Genomic DNA, 24,583 nt, shown 5'->3' with positions numbered 1-24,583 from the left:
CTTCTGTCTCCTCCCCTCCCGCTTCCAGGTTATGACTGGATCGCTCCTGGTGTAGGTCCGGTTGGGGGTCGCCTCACTTGCTTCATGGAATCTTGGCTACGGACTGTGTCAGATCGGTGGGTACTTCAGGTGGTGTCCGAGGGCGTGCATCTTGGATTTTCCCAGACTCCCCCAGACTGTTTCAGGTCCACTCCATGTCCCAGGGACGATATCAGGCGGGTGGCACTTTTGGAAGGTATCGAGTCCCTTGTTCTGAAGAAGGCCGTGGTTCCCGTACCCGCAGATCAATTGGGGTTGGGTGTTTATTCCATAATCTTCCTGGTGACAAAACGCACAGGGGATCTCAGACCTGTGATGGATTTGAAGTGGGTAAATACTTTCATTCCTCATCTGAAGTTCAAAATGGTTTCCCTCCAGGGGATCCTTCCTCTGATATCTCGAGGGGATTTTCTGGCTTCCATCGACTTGAGGGATGGTTATCTGCATGTGTCGGTCCACCCGGATTCTCAAAGATTTCTCCGTTTCTGCTTCCTGGGTCGTCACTTTCAGTTCCAGGTATTACCTTTTGGCCTCTGCTCTTCGCCCTGTAATTTTACTAAAGTTCTGGCTCCTGTTATTGGCCATTTGCATGGGGAGGGCATTTGTGTTTTTCCTTATCTGGACGATATTTTGATTTCTGCTTCTTCTCTTTCGAAGGCGGAGTCCCATGTCCGGAGAGTGTGCCATGTCCTGGAGCATCACTGTTTCCTGTTGAATGTTCCGAAGTCCTCCCTGGTTCCTGCGCAGGAATTGACTTTCATTGGGGCTCTATTCCGGACTCAGTTGGGGATTGTGTTCCTGCCCCCTGCTCATATTCTGTCCCTGATTTCTGCTGTGCGTTCCCTGTTGTTGGGCCCTTCTCATCCTGTAAGCCTATGGTTGAGGGTTCAGGGGCTGATGTCGGCTTCGTTGTTGACCGAACCGTGGGCTCGCCTCCACATGTATCCAGTGGTGTCACATATTTTATTGCATTGGGCCCCCTGTTCCCTCGATATGAATGTTTTGATCCCTGTGTCCGGGGAGGTTCGAGTGGTCCTGGATTGGTGGTTGGACGAGGGTCATTTGTCCAGGGGGCGTCCGTTTCTGATTGTTCCCACCCAGGTTCTCACTACAGATGCCAGCCTACTGGGGTGGGGTGCTACTCTGGGGGATTCGACGACTCAGGGTGTTTGGCCTCGGTCTGTGTTGTCTTGTTCTTCCAATTACAAGGAACTCAAAGCCGTCCTTTTGGGTCTGTTGGCCTTTTCGGATCTTCTTCGGGGTCACCATGTGCAAGTCCGGACGGACAATCAGGTGGTGATGTCCTATATAAACCATCAGGGGGGATGCGGGGTTCGTTCACTCAGTTGCCTCAGCCGTTGGATTTGTTATTGGGCGGAGGTGAACCTGGAGTCCCTGTCGGCTATTTACCTGCCGGGTCGGGAGAACTCTGTGGCGGATTGCCTGAGCCGTGTGTTTCCATCGGTGGGGTCTTTGTCCCTGTCACCCTTGATGTGCAGGACGTTACGGAGGATGTTTGGGTCTCCGATTGTGGACCTCTTTGCTTCCTGGGACAATGCCAAAATCCGCTGCTTTTGCACGATTATGCCTTGCCAGGAGGCTTGGAGGGTGGACGCCCTGCCGTTCCTTTGGCCGAGGGGCCTGTTGTATGCCTTTCCTCCTATTCCCCATATTCCATCAGTCTTACAGAAGATCAAGAGGGAGGGGTCCTTTGTCCTTCTGATTGCTCCGGGGTGGTGCCTTAGACCTTGGTATCCCCTGTTATTGGAATTGGCTGTGTCTCCGGGCTGGACGTTGCCGTTCGTGCCTTACCCTCTGTTGGGTCCTCTTCTGCCTCTACCTGTGTTTTGGTCCCTGGGTCTGCGGGTCTGGCTCTTGAGAGGGAGTCGCTGATGCGTGAAAGTTGTTCTTTGGCTGTTGCTGGCGTCATTCAGCAATCTCGGAGGCCTTCTACTCTTAAATCCTACGCTAAGCATTGGGATAACTTTGCTTCTTGGTGTGTGAGTCACAGGTTGTCGTTGGATTCTTTGGACCCGGCTCGCGTTCTGGATTTTTTGAATGATGGTTTTCTTTTGGGCTTGGCCATTTCCACTCTCAGGGCGCAATGGGCCGCCATTCGGGCATTTCATGTCCTGCCTTTGGTTCAGATTTCTCCTTTAGTGGCTCGGCTTTTTAAGTCGCTTTCTTTACAACGCCCCCGTCCTATCCTGTGTTCTCCTCCTTGGGACCTTCCTTTGGTATTACGTTCCTTGCAGTCGGCTCCTTTCGAGCCTTTGGAGTCGATGGACTTAAAAGTTTTTTACAATCAAAGTGGTGTTTCTTGTGGCTATTGCATCTGCCAGGCGTATTGGGGAGTTGGGTGCTTTCCTGTGGTCTGCTCTGTTTTTGGTTATTTTGTCAGATCGTGTGGTGTTGCGCCCTCATCCTACGTTTGTTCCTAAGGTGGATTCTTATTTTCACCTGTCTGCGGAGGTGGTTCTTCCGGTTCTTTGCCCTGATCCTTCCTCGGCTGAGGATTGCCTTCTACACCTCTTGGATGTGCGTCGTGCTTTATTGATTTATTTGTCCCGCACTTCTTCCTTTTGTAAGGTGGACAATTTATTTGTCAATTTTGGTTTGTCCCGTCAGGGCCTAAAACCCTCCCTCTCCACTGTCAGTCGTTGGATTAAGGAGGGCATTCTGTTGGCGTATGGTTCTGTTTCTGAGGTTCCCTCTCTTCCTGTTCAGGGTCGGTCCACCAGGTCTGTTTCTGTGTCATGGGCCGCTTTCAAGGGGGTGTCCATGGAGGAAGTATGCCGGGCGGCCACTTGGTCGTCCCCTCATACTTTCATGTCCCATTATTGCCTTCTGATTGGGGTTGGGGGTTCTATTTCCTTTGCCTCTTCTGTACTGTCTGCTGGGATTCCTTGAGGTTTTTTCCTTTTGTTGGTATACCTCTTGTGATTAAAATATGTCACTGCGATTTGTTGTGGCCTGTTTTTCCTTGCATGAAGCTGATTTGCTTTGGTATCGGCTCATGTGTAAGTACTGTGGCGAGGAAGACAGGACGAGGAGGTAATGACCTGGTTACTTACCGGTAATCTTCATTACTCCGAGTCCTTGTCTTCCTCGCCACAGTATAGTTTCCCTTCCCTCCCGGCCCTGGTGGTGGCTTCATGTCTGCGGCTTGGTTTTTCAGGTCGTTCTGGTGCATTCTGTGTCCCTTTATGGGATTGGCTGTAGCCACTGGGGGCCATCTTGGAGGAGGGAGAGGAAGACTAGAACGAAAGATTTATGCTTGGAGTTTCTGTGGGAGCCGGAGGCTCATGTGTAAGTACTGTGGCGAGGAAGACAAGGACTCGGAGTATTGAAGATTACCGGTAAGTAACCGGGGTATTTCAGAAGATTGGTATTTCTTAATATTAAATTTGTTTATAAAATAGCTGCTAGGGTTTGAACGAAACTACGTTTGCAACGAAGCACCACCTATAAACCCCCTGGAGTTATATGTACATCCAAGAATAAATAAGAACATTTTGCACCCTAATTGTGTTCTCCAGTAGAGACTGACTCTCACCTTGGTAGCTTTGATATTTTTCCCTGTATGTTTGGAGAACTCCTCTGCATACTGCTCTGCTGTCAGGCGCTCAGCACTGAGACCAATGGCTTTCCCAATGTACCCATCCGGAGACTGGAAGAGGCTGCAGACAACGGGCCCAATATCTGCCACAGCCATGCCATCCATTGGAACACCTTCCATTGGCAACACTAACAGGGTGGGTAAATGAAAAGAAAACAGATTCAACTTCGGGACATAGTACAAGTTACCAGCTTTTACCAATGCACATCTCATAGTTTCCAAATTCTAAACCACCTCCCTCTGGTCTCTGTAAGGAACTAAAACATATGTATGGAGATCAAATGTGGTAAAATTCTGCTTGAAAGCTCCCAGGTATGAGTTTCATTACTAGTGTCCTGGTAATTCCTCTGCCCTGTCCCAAATAGGGTGGATTTACTGCTACTCTGAGTTGTAATACCCATGTAAATGTCTCCAGAAATAAACTAACAAAATGTGCTTATGAAAAAGAGGTACGGATATTAGAACCTACATGTTCTGGAGGAGAAAACACGTGTGAATTGGTTTTCCGCTTGGGTTCCAGACTCTGAGGCACATAACATAACAGAAGCTCTGGCTGTTCTATAAGGGGCTCATCCCTTGCAAAGAAGCTATGCAGAAGCTAATAGCAGAAGGTAATACAAGGCTGCGGTGATCTCTTCCAGGCAGAAGGAGGTTTCCATTGGGTGTAAATACACTGGAAGGGTGTCACCTAGTTCTTCGGGGCAATATTGCAGTCCAGGGCTGGCTAAGGTGTATCAGCCAGAGGATAATTATTTACCAGGCTCCAGAAAGCCCTGTACTCCTTTGAAGAACAGGCTTCCGCCAGCTTATCCCACTGCATGTTTCTTACTTCAGCTTTTCCTAATCTTCAAGGCCCGTGAGTAATCTTTCCTACACTGAGCTAATTCCTCCATGTCCCTAATGCAGTGTGTAGTTACCTACATACCAGCCTGCAGGTTCTGTTGAACCAAGAAGCCGGGCAGCGGTCCCGGATCTTTAGCCTTCTTGGTGAGTATAGCTCTAATGGCGGCACCCAGGGCCACGAAAAAATCAACAACCAGGCGACTGTCAATCTGCAGAGGCAGACAGTTAGAGATGTAAGTCTGGTTGCCAGCCACTAGCTTAGCAAACACTAAATCGATATCAGTAACCTCCATTCAAGTCTTCTATGGGTATCCTTCGCTTTATTGGGGGAATTACCAGCCAAAGAGTACTTTTGGGCCAATAAAGGGTGATTGATGGAAATGTAGAGGGCATTGTGATCACTAAGAATGTTGGAAATACCACCCTCCAAAATTCTGGTAGCCATGCCTCTGGAAACAAGGACATCACCTACAGTGGGGCAATGCCCTCTCACAATAAATGTAACAAGATCAGATACAATGTGGTTAAGAAAATCAAAAGCATTACACTGATTGTGGCTGACTTTTGTAGGATACAGAAGAGTGCCCCTAGCATAGTGATTCCCGCTGAAAGATTGGGGGGAAATACGAAATACTGAGATTCAATAATTGCTGTTGATAATTGCTGTTGTGTCCCCAAACTTAGAATTACAATCGCCTCCTACAACCGGACCAATGTACCCCCCAGGGCTGAAGGGTCAGAGAATTAATACAGACAGTAATGCTCCCATTGCATTTGGCCGAAAACTCATGATTGTAAAAATGTATCACAAATAACCCTCCTTTTAAATGCCATTATAAAAGAAAGCCCTGGATGAGTCTGCTGCCTGAATCAATACATGTTATTTTGCAGCCCAGCGAAACCTTAACCCAGGCTAATAAACCGGCACTCACCCACACCGAAGGTGACGGAACAGCATGTTGGGCAAAAATAACAAAACTGTCACTCAGGACGTTTTCTGTGGCCCAGGTGTCCTGCAGCACAGCAAGATCAAATTGCTGGACCAAATCCATCCAGGCCTGTGATCCCATCTTAACACCTGCTGTGTTCCAACTAAGCATCCTGAGATGGTGCTGCAAGCGTACACTTATTGGCAAAGAGAGAAGCATACTTTCTCTCCTGCAGGGACCTAGTCGGAGGGACAGGAGATGATATATTGACCAGAGACTCAGAAAAAGGCGTCAACACACTCGACAGGGGGGCGGGAGGCAGAGCAGCTGGCGATGGGAGATTACAAGGACCTGCAACAGAAAGTTAATCCTCCTCAGCTGGGGTGGAGAGTGGTGCAAAACAATTAGAAGTCATGAGCTCCAGATGCTGTCCCCCATTGTTTCTAGCAAGCGGGCACCTCAGCACGAATGTCAAAGTACTATCAAAATAAAGTGGCAGGGTATGGATTGATTTTGATTGAAACAGGCTCCTGTTGGCCTGGGACACCAAGCCTTCCACAATATGGAGACTCTGGAAGTTCACAGTACAATCCCTGCGAGCCCTCCCACCCAATCCTTCTTATCATTAGAATTTCTCTAACAGGGAAAACTAAACGTGCTGGTAAGTTAGTTTTAATTGTTCAACCAATGGGAGGCTTTATTTCTCAGCTGGATGGTTGTTTTGCCAGAGGTAATGCAGGGACATTGGCCAGGACAACCACGTATAGACATGATGCTGGCGGGATATGTAATGTGGAAGGCTGTTAAGTTAGTTTTAGTGTTCAACCAATGGGAGGCTTTATTTCTCTGCTCGATGGTTGTTTTGCCGGAGGTAATGCAGGGACATTGGCCCAGATGACCGCGTATAGGCATGGTGCTGGCGGGATATGTAATGTGGAAGGCTCATCCTTGTGTAATGGCAGTGGACCTACGCCCCAGTGTTGGAGAGCTGTCCATTGGTGCAAATGCTATGTCTCTACGAATGCCAGCTTCAGAAACCTCAGGTCGCCCACTAGAGCCAAGACTTAAAATAGCAAAGGGACGGTCACCCCCACACCAAAGGTAGGAGGTGTAGTGGTGCTGCAGGTGACCGTATCATGAGGAGTAGCTCTGCTAGACCTTGCCTGTCCCGAGGTAACGCTTCCTCCCCTCCCTTCATCAGCGGCATCCTTAGCTTTTATGAGGCGTGACAGGGTTGACTCAATAGACACCTGCTGGGAAAAGGTGGGTTCTAGCTTAATACTGAGGAAAGCCTCAAATTCTGCTTTGAGTGAATTGACCAAGTCCCCCACACTGATTGGACCTTGCCGGATTTCCCTTTAGTATTAGCGCTCCTCCTCCTGCATTACACATTGGGGCTCCGAGACCGAATAGGCACCTGTATCAGGTTGGTGCAATAGTGGTGAAGGTTCAGGCACATGGCTGAGTTGAGGAATCACATGTCAGAGGGGTACTCTCAAGCCTGGGCTGGCCAGAGAACTCTGAGGAATCACTCCTGGAAAATGGCTCAAAGCTTATTCTACGCGGTACGGGCCATCCCCCATCTGGGACAGTCTACGCCTGGCCAGCTCACTCTCTTTGGAGACTACTCCAACTGCCCGGGCCAAGAAGCCGTCGATAGTAGAGATTCAGCCAGGTGCTGGATGGATAGTGGTTTACACAAGACAGCCTTTCTTTTCCCCATGACGAGACCGACTGTTCAGTAAGTAAATGGCAGCAGTGCTCAAAAGATTGGAAAGATGACTCTGAAAAAACAAGTCCACTGTCACAGTCCAGGAGCATCTCTGCCTCAATAAGAAGCAGAAGGTGCCACAGTGGTGAAGGGGCGAACATTGGAATGTAGCATCATGCTGAAAGAGGATCTCAGGCTAGAAAAAGATGCACATACATTTTCATAGAACATCATGCAATATTGCTATACCTTATTTTAATTTCATTGTTAATAGGAACAGTTATTTTGTTAAATACCACGACTGGTTGGTTTTATTTGTTTGTTCAACGTCATCTCCTGTATCATGATTTGTAATTACAGTCACATTTGGTAACATCAGTACAGTTTTGCATTTCATTTTTTCTTTCATATGCATAAAAAACCACCTCAAAAATAATTCTTAGTCACACCAGTCTACATTTTCCACACCTAACTCCACATATATATATAAATGCCGTACACATATTATCAATATATGTAGATGTGGAGTTAGGAACATTTAATGTATACTTACCTAAGTGGACTAACCTTTTGATACTTTGCCATTGATATTCTTGTATCACGATATTGTTGGTCTCGATATTCCGTAGTACAACCAGGTGGGTGCAGGGAGTGACTGCACCTGCCTGCAGAGGGATGTCTGTGGGGGGGGGGGGTCCATGAGACCCCCTTACCCACCACCCAGAGGTCGCCTTTGTCCATAATATGGCGTGGGCACAGAGGCAAGGTGTTTCTCTTATGTACATGGACCCACCCCCAAGTAAATGAGTGTAAGCCTCTTTAGGATAGTGCCAGCACTGCACGTGTGTAAGGCCAGGTCTGTCATAGGAATGTGCCTCTGAGGTGCAAGGGCAGGCGCACAAACCCGTGACGCCCCAAGTCATCTTACTAACAATGAGCGAGGCATCTCACCTGATTAGGTTGAAAGACCCTCCACTCCAAATTGGGTTTGAATGAGGCTCAAGTTGGCACACCCATCATTCATTTACACATGCATCCAGACATCAGGCACTTCAGAAATAAAATGGCATCTAAATGTAAAGTCTGCGCTATTTTTCATGTTAATGTAATGCAACATGTTGGCATAATATCATGGGTGTATCAATCAAAGTTAATGCAAACCAAGTCGAAACAATTGCCGAATTCATTTTCGAGATAACTACGTTTTATTTAATTCCCTAATGTTTTCATGTTTGTACCCCTTAACAGAGAGCGCTGTAGACGACTTACCCAAGTCATAGTCCCCGCTGGCATTTTTCACCGGTTTCAAGTCAGTAAGGAAGTTTTCATAATAAAAAGCCATGCGAACACTTGTCATGGGAACCCCCTTCTCCCAAAAATACTCCTCCACCTCCCCTTTGGTATCAAAGTGCCCGACCTTCAAGGCGCCGCCCGTCAGTTTGTTCACGTTCTCAAGGCCGCTGTACACCACGTGCTGCAGGCCCAGGGCCCCTGCCAAGTCTGCCACCAGCTTACCCTGTGAAGGAACATGCACAGTAATTAGACAGGCTTGTGTACTATCCAATGTACAATCAGACAGTAACTTCTGCGGGACACAGGAAGGAGCCATGGTGAAGGTTCGCCTTTGCCGAACAGCCTGCCCGAGGTAAGCAGGCCCTGATAACACTGGTCACTCACTATCTGCCCCTGATAGGAAACCAGCCTTGTTTATTACACTTGTCAAACTATGTTGAGACTATACTAGTTTGGGTTACATAAGAAATCTAGATACACCTTCGGTGCCAACAACCAAAATGTTTGACTAATTTTAAATTCCTATATCTAGCCCACCTCACTTCACACATGTTGCCAGGCTAGCTTAACTTGGTATTCGAATCCCAGTGCTAGCATATAGTGGTTTTGGGGTGTTATTTATATATGACATAACATGATTTTCTCATTAAGTAAACTATACACCCCATCAGGTGTCAGTCCTATGTGTGGCCTGGTGGCATGTCAGACATGTAGATGAATATGTCCACTGCCTGGTTTATGTGTTATTAGCTGTATAAGGACATGACATGCTCAATGGAAATCCAAGTACCTGCTTCCCGGTGTCAGACCAAGAACATCCCATGTTGTATGTTACAACAAAGTACACCCATCAAGTGTCTATTGACGACGTACTCTGAAATATTTATTTGCAACTAGCCCTGATGCAACAGGGCAAAAATGAAAAGAAACCAACTATCATGGCTCTTTCGAAATCCAGCTCCCCTCACACATTCGGGATACACAAGCACTCATACTGTTTTCCCTCCTACAGCACTACAGGCATGCTCGTACTAGTGCCTCACAAGCACGCGGTCCTAAGCTTTCCTTAGTGGTGATATATATTCTCCCTGAAGTGCCCAATACCTATTCTGGGTAGCCTGGTCCTCATATGAGCAGGGGTGTGGATGGTTCCTTCTAATTTCCCTCTTTGGGCCATTCCTTCCTACCAGGGAAGAGCAAACGTGTGCAGTCATGGCTTTGGGCCAAAGTCTATGAGAAGGAACCACTTTCGGTGGCTGTGTTCTCCCTCTGGTGCCCAATAACTCACCTGTTGTGTTGGTAGCTGTTACAAGTGCCTTACAGCCATCACCCGCTGAATGCCGGCACTTCAGCTACTCCTTTCTGTCATGTGTGCCTTTGCATGGGGCGAAGACGCCCCATGACATGGGGATCTCCAGGGAGTCTGCCTGCTGGTGACAACAATGCTGAATGCCTGATCGCTCAACCCATAGGCCCTCTTTGGTTCTTCTTGTCTAAGTGGGGCCCTGGCTTCCAAAGTCACCCCTTCCTTTAGAGGTGATGACCTATCCCTGTCACCAATGCCAAGCATGGCGGTCTAGAGAGGACCACAAGTTCTATGTCACTCCTGATCATTTGCACATAAAACTGGCAAACACATTCAAAAGACCTTCGGGCTGTAGGCTTCTGAACATACACAACATACCCAGGTATGGACATTTAGATTCAACTGGAAGAGTTCAGCTGACAGTCAGTGTTTCTGACAAATAAGGAAACATTTTTTTTTAAGGAAATAAAACCCTCATAACCCATAAGGCAGCATGCTTCATCTTAGGGTTCCTCCTCACACCACAGCAATAGTTGTAGTGTGGGATACATCTCCTAAAATAGGAGAAGTTCTTGGATGTTTTGTGTCGTACCCCATGTGAGTGAAATGTGTGGGTGAGATGAGCAGAATGTAAACGCGTGAAATAAAGTGAAGTTAAACTGACACCTAATCAGACATTAAGCTTTATTTTTGTCTGTTAGGGACAGGATTAAAACTAGTAGAGTGATGCAGGGAATCTCGTCAGTATCCATGTAGATTCTGCTGCTTATGTGGGTTAAAATGGAGGATTTTGCTCATTTATTGTGTATTTGCCCTCGATCGAGAGTTTCTGTGGTACCCTTTTTGCCACCATCGCAGACACAATCCCAAATTGCTTTTCCATGATATGAGATGATCTGAATTAGGCTACAACACACTGGACAAAAGTGATCTTTTCAACAAAGGCTGCTATTGTGATTAACCATTTCTTCTAGTTCCTGTGATGGAGGGCCAGGATGCAGCAGTTTTGCATTTCATCATAACATATTATTTTTTTGATTTATTTTTGTGAGCTCTTATTGTATCTGCTCTGTCTTGCTGTGATGGGTAAGTGATTAAGTGAACTCAACAAAGCATTTTCCTTCTCTATCTATTTCGGTCTAATTTGAAGTGTTGCAACAGAAGTTACAATACATGCTCACCTGGGTGATTTCTTTCTCTTTACAGGTGTAGAAGTTGGTGACCAGGAATGCTCCATAGACTCCTTTTAAAATCTTCTCCACAGCTTCTTTGTCATCCAGGTCTCCTTTCACGACCTCTGCTCCGAGGTCCCTCAGTGCTATGGCAGCAGGCCTGCTGACATCTCTGGTGACCGCTCTGACCGCAAAGCCGGGGCATTTCAGAAGAGCTCGGGCAACTGACCCACCCTGGGCACCTGGAGAGGATAATTCATATTAATTTAAGATCAAAAGTAGGGATTTTCAAAACACTGCCACGCCAGTTGAACGCAGACTGTACGAAGCTAAGGCACTATATTAAAAACAATATCGTTGTGACATAACTGTAACAAAATAAGGAACATTGGGGAATAGATATCAGCCACTGACGTTCCCCATATTTCACAGTCTTAACATTCATAGGGACAGGCACCCTGCCAAGAGAACGTATGCGCCTATGTGGAAATGAATCCATGTGTAGGGATTAAGGGTGAACTTTGTGTTAAACTGCAGGGCCCTCGGAGAACTGTTTATATTCCCATTATTCCAAGCTATTCTGCACATTCCACTTGTCTTTGGGTATTTTAGGATATTTTCGGTCCCTGCTACAAAGGTTCTTTAGCTTTAAACTGGAATTATCCCTGTAGCAGATGTATGCTCACTCTGCTTACAGGTTTCTTGATGCATGTATATTTTGACCACGTTATTGCAACTTTAATCGGATGTATGATGATACATCGCCAACCATAACAACGCAAGCAATTACCACGTTGTTGTTAAATCGTAAAAGGCATTACATCGCACGCATTTACTGTGCATGCTGTTGCCACGCGATTGTAGTGTCTCTGCTGTTTTGGGGCATTACAACGCAGGTCACCAAATCGCCTGCTGTTACATCATTATTTTCACTGAGTTTATGAAGTCTCTGGGCCGTGTTGTTTGTAATCTTGGTTTTTAATGTTTATGTAGTGTATAAATAAATGCCAATATACACTCACCAATAGATTTGTTTAAAAATGTTCTCCATTATTACAAGTAAAGCCTGTCTATTGTTATATGAAGCGGACGCCAAGACTGAAAGACTTCCAGATGCCGATATCTTAAACTTTTTACTGGATATATTTAGAAGTTTCTACCCCCTATCTTATATGTGGATGCGCCCACTCCGGTGAACCTTTAATCTAAGCATATATTTAGAGGCTACTACCTCTAATCTGATGTGTGGAAGCGCCCGCTCCGGTGGCAACTAATCAAAGCGGAGATAATTTCGCCTTGCAGATATACTTAAAAGCTACTGCCTGTATCGGACGTATGGAAGTGCCCGTTCCGGTGGTTACTAATTAAAGCTGAGGACGCGGTCTACTGCCACACACATAATATTATTCAGAAGCACATTAATATTGGAAGGACTGATTCCATGAAGAATTAGGATTCAAAATATTTTAGCACCTTTTGGTTTCACCAATCTACAGATCATAGAAAGAGAGACTGCCCTGACGAAGTCCATTGGCTGCAAAGCTGGACGAAACACGTGTTGGCATGGCATTGGCAATGAACAATATATTATGAAAATATTGGAAGATTAGTACTGAGTGACTGAAAGAAAATGAAGAAATAAAGAAGAAGAATTTGAAAAATACTTCTACTGATATTTACTGTTATTTGTTTGAAAAGTATTTTATTGTTGACTGATCCTAAAGATATCCCCCTAGTATTGCTCAGGTGGAGAATTTCTATATTTGTTAAAAAGACATACATTGTTTGTCTGTGGTTACAACTGTTGGCAAGGGTTGTATCTCACCCTTAGAGCATAGACTAGAGGACCCTACAAGTTACCTGAAATTGTAATAGACTATCTTTGCGCAAAATCCCCTCTTGCCTTTTGTATATTAATTGTTTGTAATCTTGGTTTTTAATGTTTATATAGTGTATAAATAAATGCCACATACACTCACCAATAGATTTGTTTAAAAATGTTCTCCATTATTACAAGTAAAGCCTGTCTATTGTTATATGAAGTGGACGTTTTTTGGGGGGATCAGGAACACGGAAATCTATACATTTGTAAAGTATCAGCGCATGAAAAGACAGTCGATGTAATGGGTGTTTCCCCCAGTACCGCCTCTAGAAATATGGTTGGAATTTAATGAATTAGCATACTAGATGCGCAGCTGTACCCCATGTTGTATTTACAATGTATGTGATTCACACTAAGCCCTTATCCTTAAAGGCACTGTGATTGCTGATTCTGTCCATGTCCCAGCACGCCTCTCCTTGTCTGGTCCCCAACCCTCCTGGGGAGAAGAGGGCTTCTTTACACAGAAGCTCCCGTAAACCTGCTACCCCTTGATGAAGGGGACAATGGTGGCACATGAGAGGAGGCAGTCAGGATTCCCAAATGTCCATGTTTCCAGCATTCGCGAAACATTTCTGGGTAATATAGCAGGTGGGCACTGTCGCCTCGTTCAATGGTTCTCGTTTTTTAAACCACAGAATGATGAAAGGTTGAGCGGGTTGACCCAGATGGGCGCCTGTGATGATTGTAGCTGTGTGCCACAAGCACTGTGCTAGAGGTGCTGGCATTTTGATGCTGTGACTCATATTTGGCACTTGATGGCACGTTGCATGCCAGGGCGGCTTAGAAACATAAACCGTGCATGGCACATTTAAACCCAGCAGCTATCTCTGTGCTCTGTCAAGAACAGGGCCATTCCTTGGCCTGCCCTTCCTGCATTCTGCAGTATTTTATCCAGACACCAGTGTAGAGAGCACATTTATCATCGTTCATACCATACACCATTGCAGAGATCACACTATGCACTATTCAGTCCACATACAACTTTAGTGATCACATTCTGCACCATTCAGTCCAGACACCAGTAAAGTGATTGCACCCTTCACTATTTAGTCCAGACACAACTATAGTGATCACATTCTGCACCATTCAGTCCAGACACCAGTAAAGTGATTGCACCCTTCACTATTTAGTCCAGACACAATTGTAATAATCACATTCTGCGCCATTCAGTTCAGACACCAGTGTAGTGATCACACCCTGCACCATTTAGTCCAGACACAATTGTAACGATCACATTCTGCGCCATTCAGTCCAGACACAACTTTAGTGATCGCATTCTGCACCACTCAGACATTCACTGACCCACTCACAGACACTCACACACTCAATCACAGACCCACACAGGCACTCACAGACGCACTCAGAGACACCCACTCACACATGGACAGACCCGCTCACAGATGCACACAGACACACACACACTCACAGACCCATACAGACACTCACAAACCCACTCACAAACCTATCCATCCTTCATCCATCCGACCTTTCATCCTTCCATCCATCATTCATCCATGCACCCTTTTATCCATCCATACATCCATCCACCCACCCTTTCATCCTTCATTCATCCACCCTTTCATCCTTCCATCCATACAGCCATCCTTCACCCATCCATCCATCATTCATCCACCCACCCTTTCACACATCCATACATCCTTCATCCATCCACCCTTTCATCCTTCCATCCATACATCCATCCTTCATCCATCCACCCTTTCATCTTCCATCCATACATCCTTCACCCATCCACCCTTTCATCCATCCATCCACCCATCATTCATCCACCCACCTTTTCACACATCCATCCATCCATCCATGCAACCTTTTATCCATCCATCCATCCATCCTTCATCCATCCACCCGTTCATCCTTCATCCATCCATCCATCTGCTATAGTGCCAGCCTTTGCCAATATCTTTTAAAACTTACCTCATGTCGCATCTGTCATCTGTCACGTCATCTTGCATAGGCCTACCTCATTCCATTTTTTTTTAAACGTAGGCCAGTATGTATGGACATTTTGATTCGTTATTTAAGATATTCACATACTGCCCACACCCCCATTTAAAACCTCACCCTTTAACACTTGTGCTATCAGGGTCTACCATATAGTGGTCTCAGGAGAGAGTGTCGGTCAATGTAGTCTCACCTCATTAGCTGGAGCTTGGGTTTTTTGCAATTATGTGTTTTTCTGCTCAATATTGCTGTTTGAAAGAGACGGGGGCCGACATACCAATGCCTGAAAATTGTAGTTACACGGGAGTGACTGGTTTCTTAAATCAAGCGGCGTTCTATGCATGGCATATTGCTATTGCGGAGCTCAGAGTGCGTTTGTGGAATTAGAAGGTTGTTCTCTGATTCACCTGATACCTTATGAATTACACAGCGCATACCATTTTGAATGATCATGTGTGTGCATTTTTGGTATGAGTTATAATATTTTCAGCAATAAATATATGATTCTTGCCCTTCTTATCAATCGTTGCCCATGCCATCTTCCGTGGCTCCGTAACGGAGCTGTCCACGACCTAATGAATGACGTCATTAATGTCATTGCTGCGTTTGCATTGTAATCGCATGCGATGGAAATGTCACTGCGCAGTTCTAGCATGCATTGTAAATGCATGCCGCGATGCAAAGAATCCTGCGATGTAAAAGTTGAGTTGCGATGGCACAGCGTTCAATTACCATCGTTGTAATGGGTGTTTCCCCTTTAATCAGGCCCATTCGGAGATGCACAGAAACAAATTTGTGAACGCTGTCTATTGCACAACAAAGGTAGGTACTGCCTCAAAGGAGCAGGTGAGTGATGCAGCTCCCATTTTCAACAAAAACTGATGGCCATTTTACCCAAGTTTGGTAAGACAAATTTCTTGCCAACATCTTGCACTATTTAACCAAGTCGAGGGAAGACAGTCTGATATATTCACTACTCAAGAGACATCACTTATGTGGAAATCCTTGCACGTGTATAGAGAGGGATTTAAGTGAAAATGACTGCATTTTGGGGGAGTGGGTAGAAGAATTGTAGCCAAGCCCTACTACACCTCCTCAAAGGATAAGTTGTTTGAGTGCGTGCAAAGCTGGGTTGGGGCTAGAGCACCTTTAGGCCAGCATAACCCTACAACCAGTGCTGTAAATGGGAAAAAATATGTGCAGGTACTCATCAAATTGAGCTAGGGTGTGGCTAGTGGGCGGGGCTGTGGGCGGGGCTAAGGCTGAGGTATGATGCAAAGGCATTTCTTCCATCTGTTGAGTATTCATTTTGCACGTGCACTGTCCTTGTTAGTAGTTTCTAATTTTTCATATGTGCTGATTCCCTCTGCAGGTGGCAAAACACAAAAATAGTAATTAATAGGCAGTTTGCTGTTATGACCCACTAAAACATGTATGGAGCCCATTACACTTGAAGTGATTTTGACCTATGCTGGTCTTTGGCCACAAATGTGTGTCCTTGGCTCAGCACTATGTGATTTCAAGTCAATTTTGTCTGATCTTGAGCAATTGCTGTGATTTAGGCCAGTACTGAGTGGTATTTGACCACCAGTGTACTATCCTGTGCCAGTGATGTGGGGTCTTGATTCAGCCCTGTCTGGCCTTGCCTCCGCCATCTTTTCTCGATGCCTTGTTCTCCACTGAAGACACAGATTACTAAAAGATCAGGATGAGCTCATGAAGAGTAGCACTTATCATAATGGCATGCAGGAAAAAATTATATTTTAACTTTTTAACCCTTGTTTCTTTATTCTTAATACAGCTAACAGAAAATAAAACTGAAATGTATCTGTTTAAAACTAACCCTTTGGTATTCCCAATATCTGCTATGCATACATTGGGGTCTGTAATATAAGTGAACATGGACCTTACACCTATCTTTACTACATGGAAAGAGATTGAGGGGGGAGCTCTAGCACGGCAGCTTCAATATGCACGCACACAGACAAATATTTTCCCTTTTTTTTTTAATCAAATTATTTTTATTTGGAAAAGAAATAGAAGGAGGACAGGACAACAAAATATAATAAAATACAATAAAGTACAATAAAATACAATAAAATACAATAAAGTGGAAATAAAAATAAAACATATGACTACATTGAATCATGCACTAAGTTGCAATGAATTACATACATATTTGAACAAAATTACAGATATACTTAATTCCAATGAAATCATACGAAATACAAATCAATAAACGCTGCACAGCTTATACATATACAGTTTCATATACAATGTGTGTATCTGTCTAGGGTTTCGTATCAATAGCATCTATAGATGTCTCACGATTCAGGGTATCTTTGGGAGTAATGACTTGAGATTGGTGTTTGTCCACGGCAGTCATGATGTGTGATATGATTTCTGCACAACTACACTTCGGAGGGAAGCGTATAGGTTTACCTACAGTGCCTATGGCGGGTCAAATGAAAGGAGGACGCATCAAGCGATTTCCATAGGTTTTTATGAGAAGCGCGCCCTGGAGAGGAGTGTAGGGCCGGGTTATCAGCCCCTCTAAAAAAGGACAACCATTCTTGCCACATTTTATACGACACCTCAGAGGCGTTCTTCCACTTACATAACACAACTTTGCATGCTAGAGTGAGTTATAAGTCAAGGAGCTGGCTGTCATTATCATTTGTCATTTTTGGGTCTAGTACACCTAGTAGGACATAAACAAATTCCCTCGCAGGCTTGATGCTGAAAATATGCTCTATGCATTCAAAGATTCTTTCCCAGTATTTCCCCAAGGAGGGGCCATTAAAAAGCATATGGGCTAGGTCCCCTACTCCTGAGTCGCAATTCCAACACTTAGGGCTGTCTCTTAGGTGAAGTCTAAAGAGCTTCTCTGGTGTCCAGTATGTTCTGTTAATTATCATGCTATTTTTTTCTTTTTAACCAGGTAACACTAAATAGTATCTGTGCTTCACTGGGCAAACCTTCCTTCAGCACTATAGTTTCAAGAGATCATAATTTAAATGGCTTGTCTTCATTTACTTATACGCAATGGGCATATTCATGCAGCCTATTCTATTTATATGTATGTGTAAAAAAATAAGAGTTAGGTGGGCTCAGAGGAGGAAGTGCGAATATCGAGATATTGGGAAGGGTATGTGCCCATTGTGAAATAAAATAAAGAGGAGCATTTGATGTGAGTGTTTGATGAGAGTGGTAATTCAGGACTATAGCACACACAGTTTGCAATTAGAGAGGTAGAGCACTTGGTGAGAAGTGGGATGGTTTACATCCAAAAGGTCAGCTTGCTGGAAAAGGTGGCGATATGGAAATAATTCATGACCAGTTTTAGAAGTCCACAGAAATGCATGGAATAAAGGGAGTGGTGAATGACATGATAGGAATGAAAGTGTAGTTGCAGATCACCAACATCGCAAATGTAAAAGCTCATTGAGCCCGGAGTAAGTAGTATTTTGGGGGTAAGTTGCTTTGGCATAAGTAGGGGGAGGAAGCTACAGACAATGACTGCAGTGGTGACAGAAAGATCAAGTGGAGTATCACTGTTGACAGCAGTGTGGGACATAGTATGGATCCACAGTGGATGTAGGTGGAGATATTACAGTGGAGAGTTTGAGTGTGAAAGCAGCACATGCAGCTAGTTTTGAGAGAAGTCAACAAGCCTGCAAGGGTGGAAGTAGATAATTATACTGAAGACAGCATTCCAAAAATAACATAGAATGTGCTGATGGGACTGATGATGGTCAACACAGAAGTTTAAAATGAGGAGTGTTTGGTAGTTAGGCACTCAGACAGCTTTAGCAACAAAAAAATCACCACTGGCAACACGTACTATGTAACTGAGTGTATATTTAGTCTTGTTCAAGAAAGTGACCAAAAGTCACAAAGTGTGTTTTGTTTCACTAATAACTTTGGTGCCAGCTGACAAATCTTTTGGAAACTTTCCAAAAAAAGTTAATCCACCTCAGCTCCTTTCTGGAAAGTTTCAGATAATTGTGGAAAAGTAAATTTTGCCATGTTGTATGTGCCTACGTGTTCCCCATCTTATGCTATATGTGCATGATCGATATGCATGTATTCCCCTCTGATCGATTAAAGACGCAATTACAAGTTGTGTCCATCTCTAGTATGCCAGTTTCCAGTCCTTGTGAAAGCAACGAATATTAAGCCTATGTAAACCTACGTTGCCACATTTTACAGTGTACACGTTAATTCATTGAATTGTCCCCGTTTCTAGGCCTCAAAAGGGCCCAGACTCAGATTCAGCTCCTGTCTCCTGAACCCTCTCCGAGGAGCGATACAGCCCCCACCTGCATCCCTGACCCCTAGCTTACTTTCATGCCTCGCAGTGCCCGGCCCAGCCTGGCTCTGCCTCCCAGTCTGCCAAGAGTACGTTATGATTCTAGTTATCAGTCCGGCCCTCCTTCTCTGCATTCCTAAGCTACTGAATCGCATCAATAGTTTCCGTCATGGTCTAGCCTTACTGTCTCCATGTAAGAGAAATACTGTATTAATATTCATAGAATATTCCTCGCACACGCAATACATGTAGAATTATGCATGCACCAGTCTTAGAGTCTATTAGCTTTTGCCCTGATAACTTTTGGATTCTATCAACATGTACTCTAAACACCAGATACCAGATATGCCTTGGGTACATGTCGCTCTGACACTCCAGACTTTAGTCTCCTCTTCTAGCACAGAAGTCATAGCCCCCAGTTCTCTCTGGTAACACGTCATTGCCCGTTTCCGCGCACCACTAGGTTAGAGGTCCCAGCTGCTCAGGTAGCCCCCTCCATGTTTCCGCCCCGTTTATGACACTTCTGTTACGTTTACATCACATGTCTATGTACACGCCCTGTACACGCCTTCTTGTTACATCATTTTGCCCTTATCTTTCGCGACTGCTACGAGTCACGCCTACTGCTACGCCTACTGTATTGAATGTAATGCAATTGTTTTGATATATATATATATTGCACTGTTACAAAGAGTACCCCATTTTACCCATTACCGCCTGATCCCCATTACATGCCATTTCCCTTCCCTGGCAGCTGCCATCCCGTACTATTGCAGGCTGTCCTGTTCCTGTCCTTATGCCTGATTAAAGCCTGTCGACTCAAGATACCTCGAATCCTGACTCTTATTTATTGAGCTACCTGTTTTATTGATTATATGAAAAATAGTACAGTTAATTAATTATTTATTTACCACATAATGGCGCCCGAATAGGGACTTGCCCTTTCCCCACGCGCCGGCGAAGCCACGCAGGCCCCCTGATCCTCTGCAGCCGTGACGGAACCATACCGTGCACGTGCAGATATTTCTGCTTCAAGTATCCCTCAGGCCCACGGAGGAGACGGAGGTTGCGGTCCAGCATCCAGACGAGGCGGTGAGGAACGCGGCGAGTCCCGACCAGAGCCCAAGCCGAGAGTCCAAGGTCCGAGGTATCCGGAGGCCCACCTGTAACTGAAGTCCGAAGTTCGTAGTCCGTCGTCGTAGCAGTCCAGTCCAGTCCGAGGCCTTCCGTTCTTGCTGCCCGGTGAGTACCGTTGCTGGGGTAGTATCTAGACAGGGTCAATTAATTTGTCTCTGGTCCGTGGGTTTGGGTACACAGATCCAACACGAAGTGTTCACCTAGGTGGACGCGGGTCCTGACGTGTCTCTTTATGGGACCGGTAAGTTTCGTGCTGTTTTAGCAGTGCATCTAGTAATTCTAGTAAGTTCCGTTCTCGAGAAATTCATGTGTTCTGTTCTCAGTATATCAGGTAATATTCTGTCCGAACTGTTATTTTAAATGTTATTCCATGTGTTTTCAATGTCGTGGTATGAGTGATTTGTTTTCCCAGTTATTATTGTATTTATCGTGTATTGTATTGTGTCCAGACTCCAGCCTAAACTATGCCTCTATTCTCGAAGTTACGTCAGTTAAAAACCAGAAAAGGGTTATTAGAGGAAGCAGTTCCTGTCCCGCCTAGGGACAGTCCAGGTCATTTTATGTATCATAAGCATGGCTTAAGTGCCATATTATATCTAGACTTATGGGTGGAGTACACCAAGGAATTAGAGGAGAAATATAGATGGCCCGTATCAGGTACATGGGATGCCGAGTGCATCATGCGAATAGAAGAAGCATTATGGAAAAAGAAATCCAGACAGTCCCAGAAAGATGCCATCGAGTTATGGCGCAAAGAATCTCATAGAAGAACCGAAAAAGAAATCAGAAAAACAGAATTAAGTAGAGAATCCTCGGAAAGAGCTCAAGAAAGGGAATTAATCGAAGTAGGTGAACGAGTTAAAGCCGAACAGTCAGACAGACAGAGAAATGCCCTTATTAAGGGTATGTATCCTCTTCTGGCCGAGGGCTTGCCGAGAGCAACCCCGGAAGCACCATGTAATTTTCCGCCGCCATTAGTTCCGATTAAGTTACGTCACAAACCGACCGCAGCTGATATTTTTCTCTCGTCCTATTTGGACGACACAGTCCCAGCCTATGCAAATCCTGTTCCGCCAGCTCCCGTAAATAATGTAATTCCTGTTCCTCCAGCCAACGGGGCACCCGTTACAGCACCTGTTACGGTACCCCCGGTCCAGCCTACAGTACATGTACCCGCTACATCAGTCACTCTCCCAGCACGTACAATACCCGTCGACGATTCTAGTCTAGGGGCCACGGGGGGAAGTCCTCCTGGAACCCCGCCTCAACACAGACGTGTAACATTACTCGAGCTACATGCACGAGCGTTACAGCGTTCACCCAAACTTCAGTCAGTCGCAGATATCAAGCGAGCACTTACCGAATGCCGTTATGATCCGGTCCCAGGCGATGATGATATGGTCCTGTATTCATTACGTGTAAGACGGGTGACCGAATATTTGGACACCCTACCGAATATGAAAGGTTATCTAGACAGAATATATTGTTTCATCCGTACAGGAGTAGATCCAGGAAGTATTGGCGATGCCATGGTTCAAAGGAAAGTCGAGATTCAACTCATGCTTTTAAAGTTTCTAATTAATTGTTTAATAAGGGAACAAGATTATCCGGATAAAGATCCGGAAGAAATGAAAGTCCTGACCAGGTGGAGTGACCATATAGCCGAGGGAAGACACAAGACACAGAACTGTATAGAGAGTATGTATAAGAAAATCCGTAAGGAAATAATAAAGATACACGAGAAACGAGAAGCAGCACAAGTAACCGAGAAAGAAGACAACTCTTCTACTGAAGAGGTAGACGACGAGAATCCCTCCAGAATAGCGTATGTAGGTAGAACTAGACTTCCCGACCGACATTCATGCCTAGATCACAAGAAAGTTTTCCCTCCTCCAGCACCAGAACAAGGTTCTCTTGAACAAGTATTTCAAGCTACCGATCACATTCTGAAATCACGAATCGGTTATAGTGAACTTAGTACCATGCATGAACAAGAACTAGCCCGATCAGCAGTCCGATGGACTACTGATTCTACCACTTTTCCAGACGAAATAGTGGCACAAATGTTTCTGAAACTGCCCCCAGCCGAGCAGCGACTGGTGGGTATGTATATGATCCAGCACCTCATTACACTGTATGAGGGACAGCATTCTGATCCAGGTCCGTTACATGATGTTCTGAACGAGTTACTCCAGTATAGATGGAGAGGTCTAGGTACCGATTTAATTAGTATCATTCTAGAACAGCGCTACAAATATCGAACGTTTTTGAATCCGCATTTTGTTCATGTCCCACCTCCAGAAAGTAAATCATTTTACATAGATAGACAGCATCCGTTACGAGAAGTACACCCAGTTAGGACAGCGGGTGGTGAGCTAGAACGAGTATTTGTTTACACCCCTATCACAAAGATGGAACTCTTAGAGATGAAAAAGTTAATTCCTTGTCACGACAAAGATCCAGCAGGGTTCCATCGAGAATTAAAAGACATGCTCCGTATGGGAGAATACACGTATCCTGATATCATTAAAATGTTAAAGGTCCTGTTGCCCGCAGGGGTATATGAAAAACTCAAGGAAAAAGAATGGGAGGTGGGAGAGAAAAAGATAGATTGGACAGCTTTAGAAGCTGAAGATAAATCACGAGTACCAGGTACCGGTCTTGGGGGTAAAGTTAAAGAATTGCCCGAGTTATTGATACAGGTTTTGCCAAGGTTACTAGCCACGAAAAAGGAAGATTGGGATGCAATCTCAGCTTGTAAACAGAAACAGGATGAAGACACTAGTGATTTTTATTCTAGATTTGAAAAATGTTTTATTATTAACAGTGGTCTGAAAACAAGTAGTGAATCGTACCCTCATCTTTTTGTTACCAAACTAGTCGAGAATTCAAGTCCACAAGTTAAAAATCGAGTATTGAAAGTCGAAAGTAGTTGGCAAGCTAATACTCCGTCACAAATGTTACAGATGCTCCAGTATCACCAGAATAGAATCAGGGAAGAGCAAGAACACGAAAGGAGACGTATGAAAGACACAAAAATGAAAGTATTAGTTGCACAATCTGTTCCACAAGACAGTCAGAAGAGGGGTCCGAATCAAGCCAGTCATCCTGCAGCTCCCGTTAAAGGGACATGCAATTATTGTAAACAGCCAGGTCATTTTATAAACGAGTGTGCAGTTCTGAAACACAACATAGCTACTGGTAAGACTAAAGAAAGACCACGTCCGCCTAGACATGAACAAGTTTCACAGACTTCTCAGCCACCACAGAATGCACAACAGACAGTTCCAGCACCGCAGCCTATTGCTGAAACACAGCATGTTACACAGCAAATGTACCAGTATGCTCAGACAGAGTATCCAGATTATCAGCCTTATCCATGAAACAGCCTAGAGAGGGAGGTAGGCTTGCCTCTCATCGAGATACCTGTAGATCAAGAGGGTCCCTATGTACACAGTCAAGTATTAGGGAAAGACAGAAAGTTTTTGATTGATACAGGGGCAAGTAGGACTACTATCAGTCATGACGAGGTTCCAGGGGCTCCGCTCTCAGGCTCTAAAAATGTTTCCCTTGGATTTTCAGGAAAGCCGATTGTTAATGAAATTTCGAAACCAGTTACTCTAGAAGTTGGTCCATTGTCCCGAACTACTGATTTGTTACTCACGAAATCATGTCCAGAAAATTTGTTAGGCATTAAGACACTAAAAGAATTAGGAGCGGTAATTTGCTGCTCCCCAGAAGGGGTCCGATTGTTCCTGAGAGACTTTAAAGGTCACTATGTATTACGTGATTTTGATCCAAGATTATTGAATGTACCCCAGCATTTATGGGCGCAAGGTCCAACTGATGTAGGTTGTATGCATATCACACCCCATCGTGTGACTCTCAAACAAGGTGTAGTTTTGCCACGAATCAGACAGTACAGATTGCCACCTAAGGCTGTAGCAGCCTTATCCAAAATTATTGACGAGGTTATTGCTCAAGGAGTGGTTGTAGAAACTGACTCCAATGTATGTAATTCTCCTATCATTCCAGTCTTGAAACGTACTGATCCAAATGCACCCCCAGTATATCGATTAGTGATTGACCTTCGAGAGCTTAATAAATGTATCATTCCTCAGTATCCAGTAGTCCCAGATATTTCTTCCCTATTGACAGCCATTGATTCTGAAGCTACATTTTTCACAGTTATCGATCTCAAGAACGCATTTTTCAGTGTCCCCATTCATCCAGACAGCCAGTACCTTTTCGGTTTTTGTTTAAATGGAAGGAGCTATAAATTCACACGAGCTCCTCAAGGTTTCACAGAAAGTCCTAGTATTTACAGTCAAGCACTTAAGAGACAACTAGACAATATTCACATGCCAACTGACACTGCCCT

General features: G+C 44.8%; 1 protein-coding gene across 2 annotated transcripts in view; it reads right to left on the bottom strand.

Moving 5' to 3' along the window:
- The window catches only part of LOC144822687 (nmrA-like family domain-containing protein 1), a 544,667-nt gene that overhangs the window by 11,189 nt on the left and 508,895 nt on the right, over positions 1-24,583 (bottom strand). For both annotated transcript variants that reach the window (XM_078680466.1, XM_078680467.1), the window contains exons 2-4: positions 10,922-11,154; positions 8,411-8,657; positions 3,596-3,786 (exon numbers count right to left, since the gene is read on the bottom strand). In XM_078680466.1, the coding sequence (XP_078536592.1) occupies positions 3,596-3,786; positions 8,411-8,657; positions 10,922-11,154 (671 nt within the window). The remainder of the gene's footprint in view (positions 1-3,595; positions 3,787-8,410; positions 8,658-10,921; positions 11,155-24,583) is intronic.

Source organism: Lissotriton helveticus, chromosome 3_1 (genome assembly GCF_964261635.1).
Source record: "Lissotriton helveticus chromosome 3_1, aLisHel1.1, whole genome shotgun sequence".
NCBI classification, from domain to species: domain Eukaryota; kingdom Metazoa; phylum Chordata; class Amphibia; order Caudata; family Salamandridae; genus Lissotriton; species Lissotriton helveticus.
This window is presented reverse-complemented; position numbering and strand designations above follow the sequence as displayed.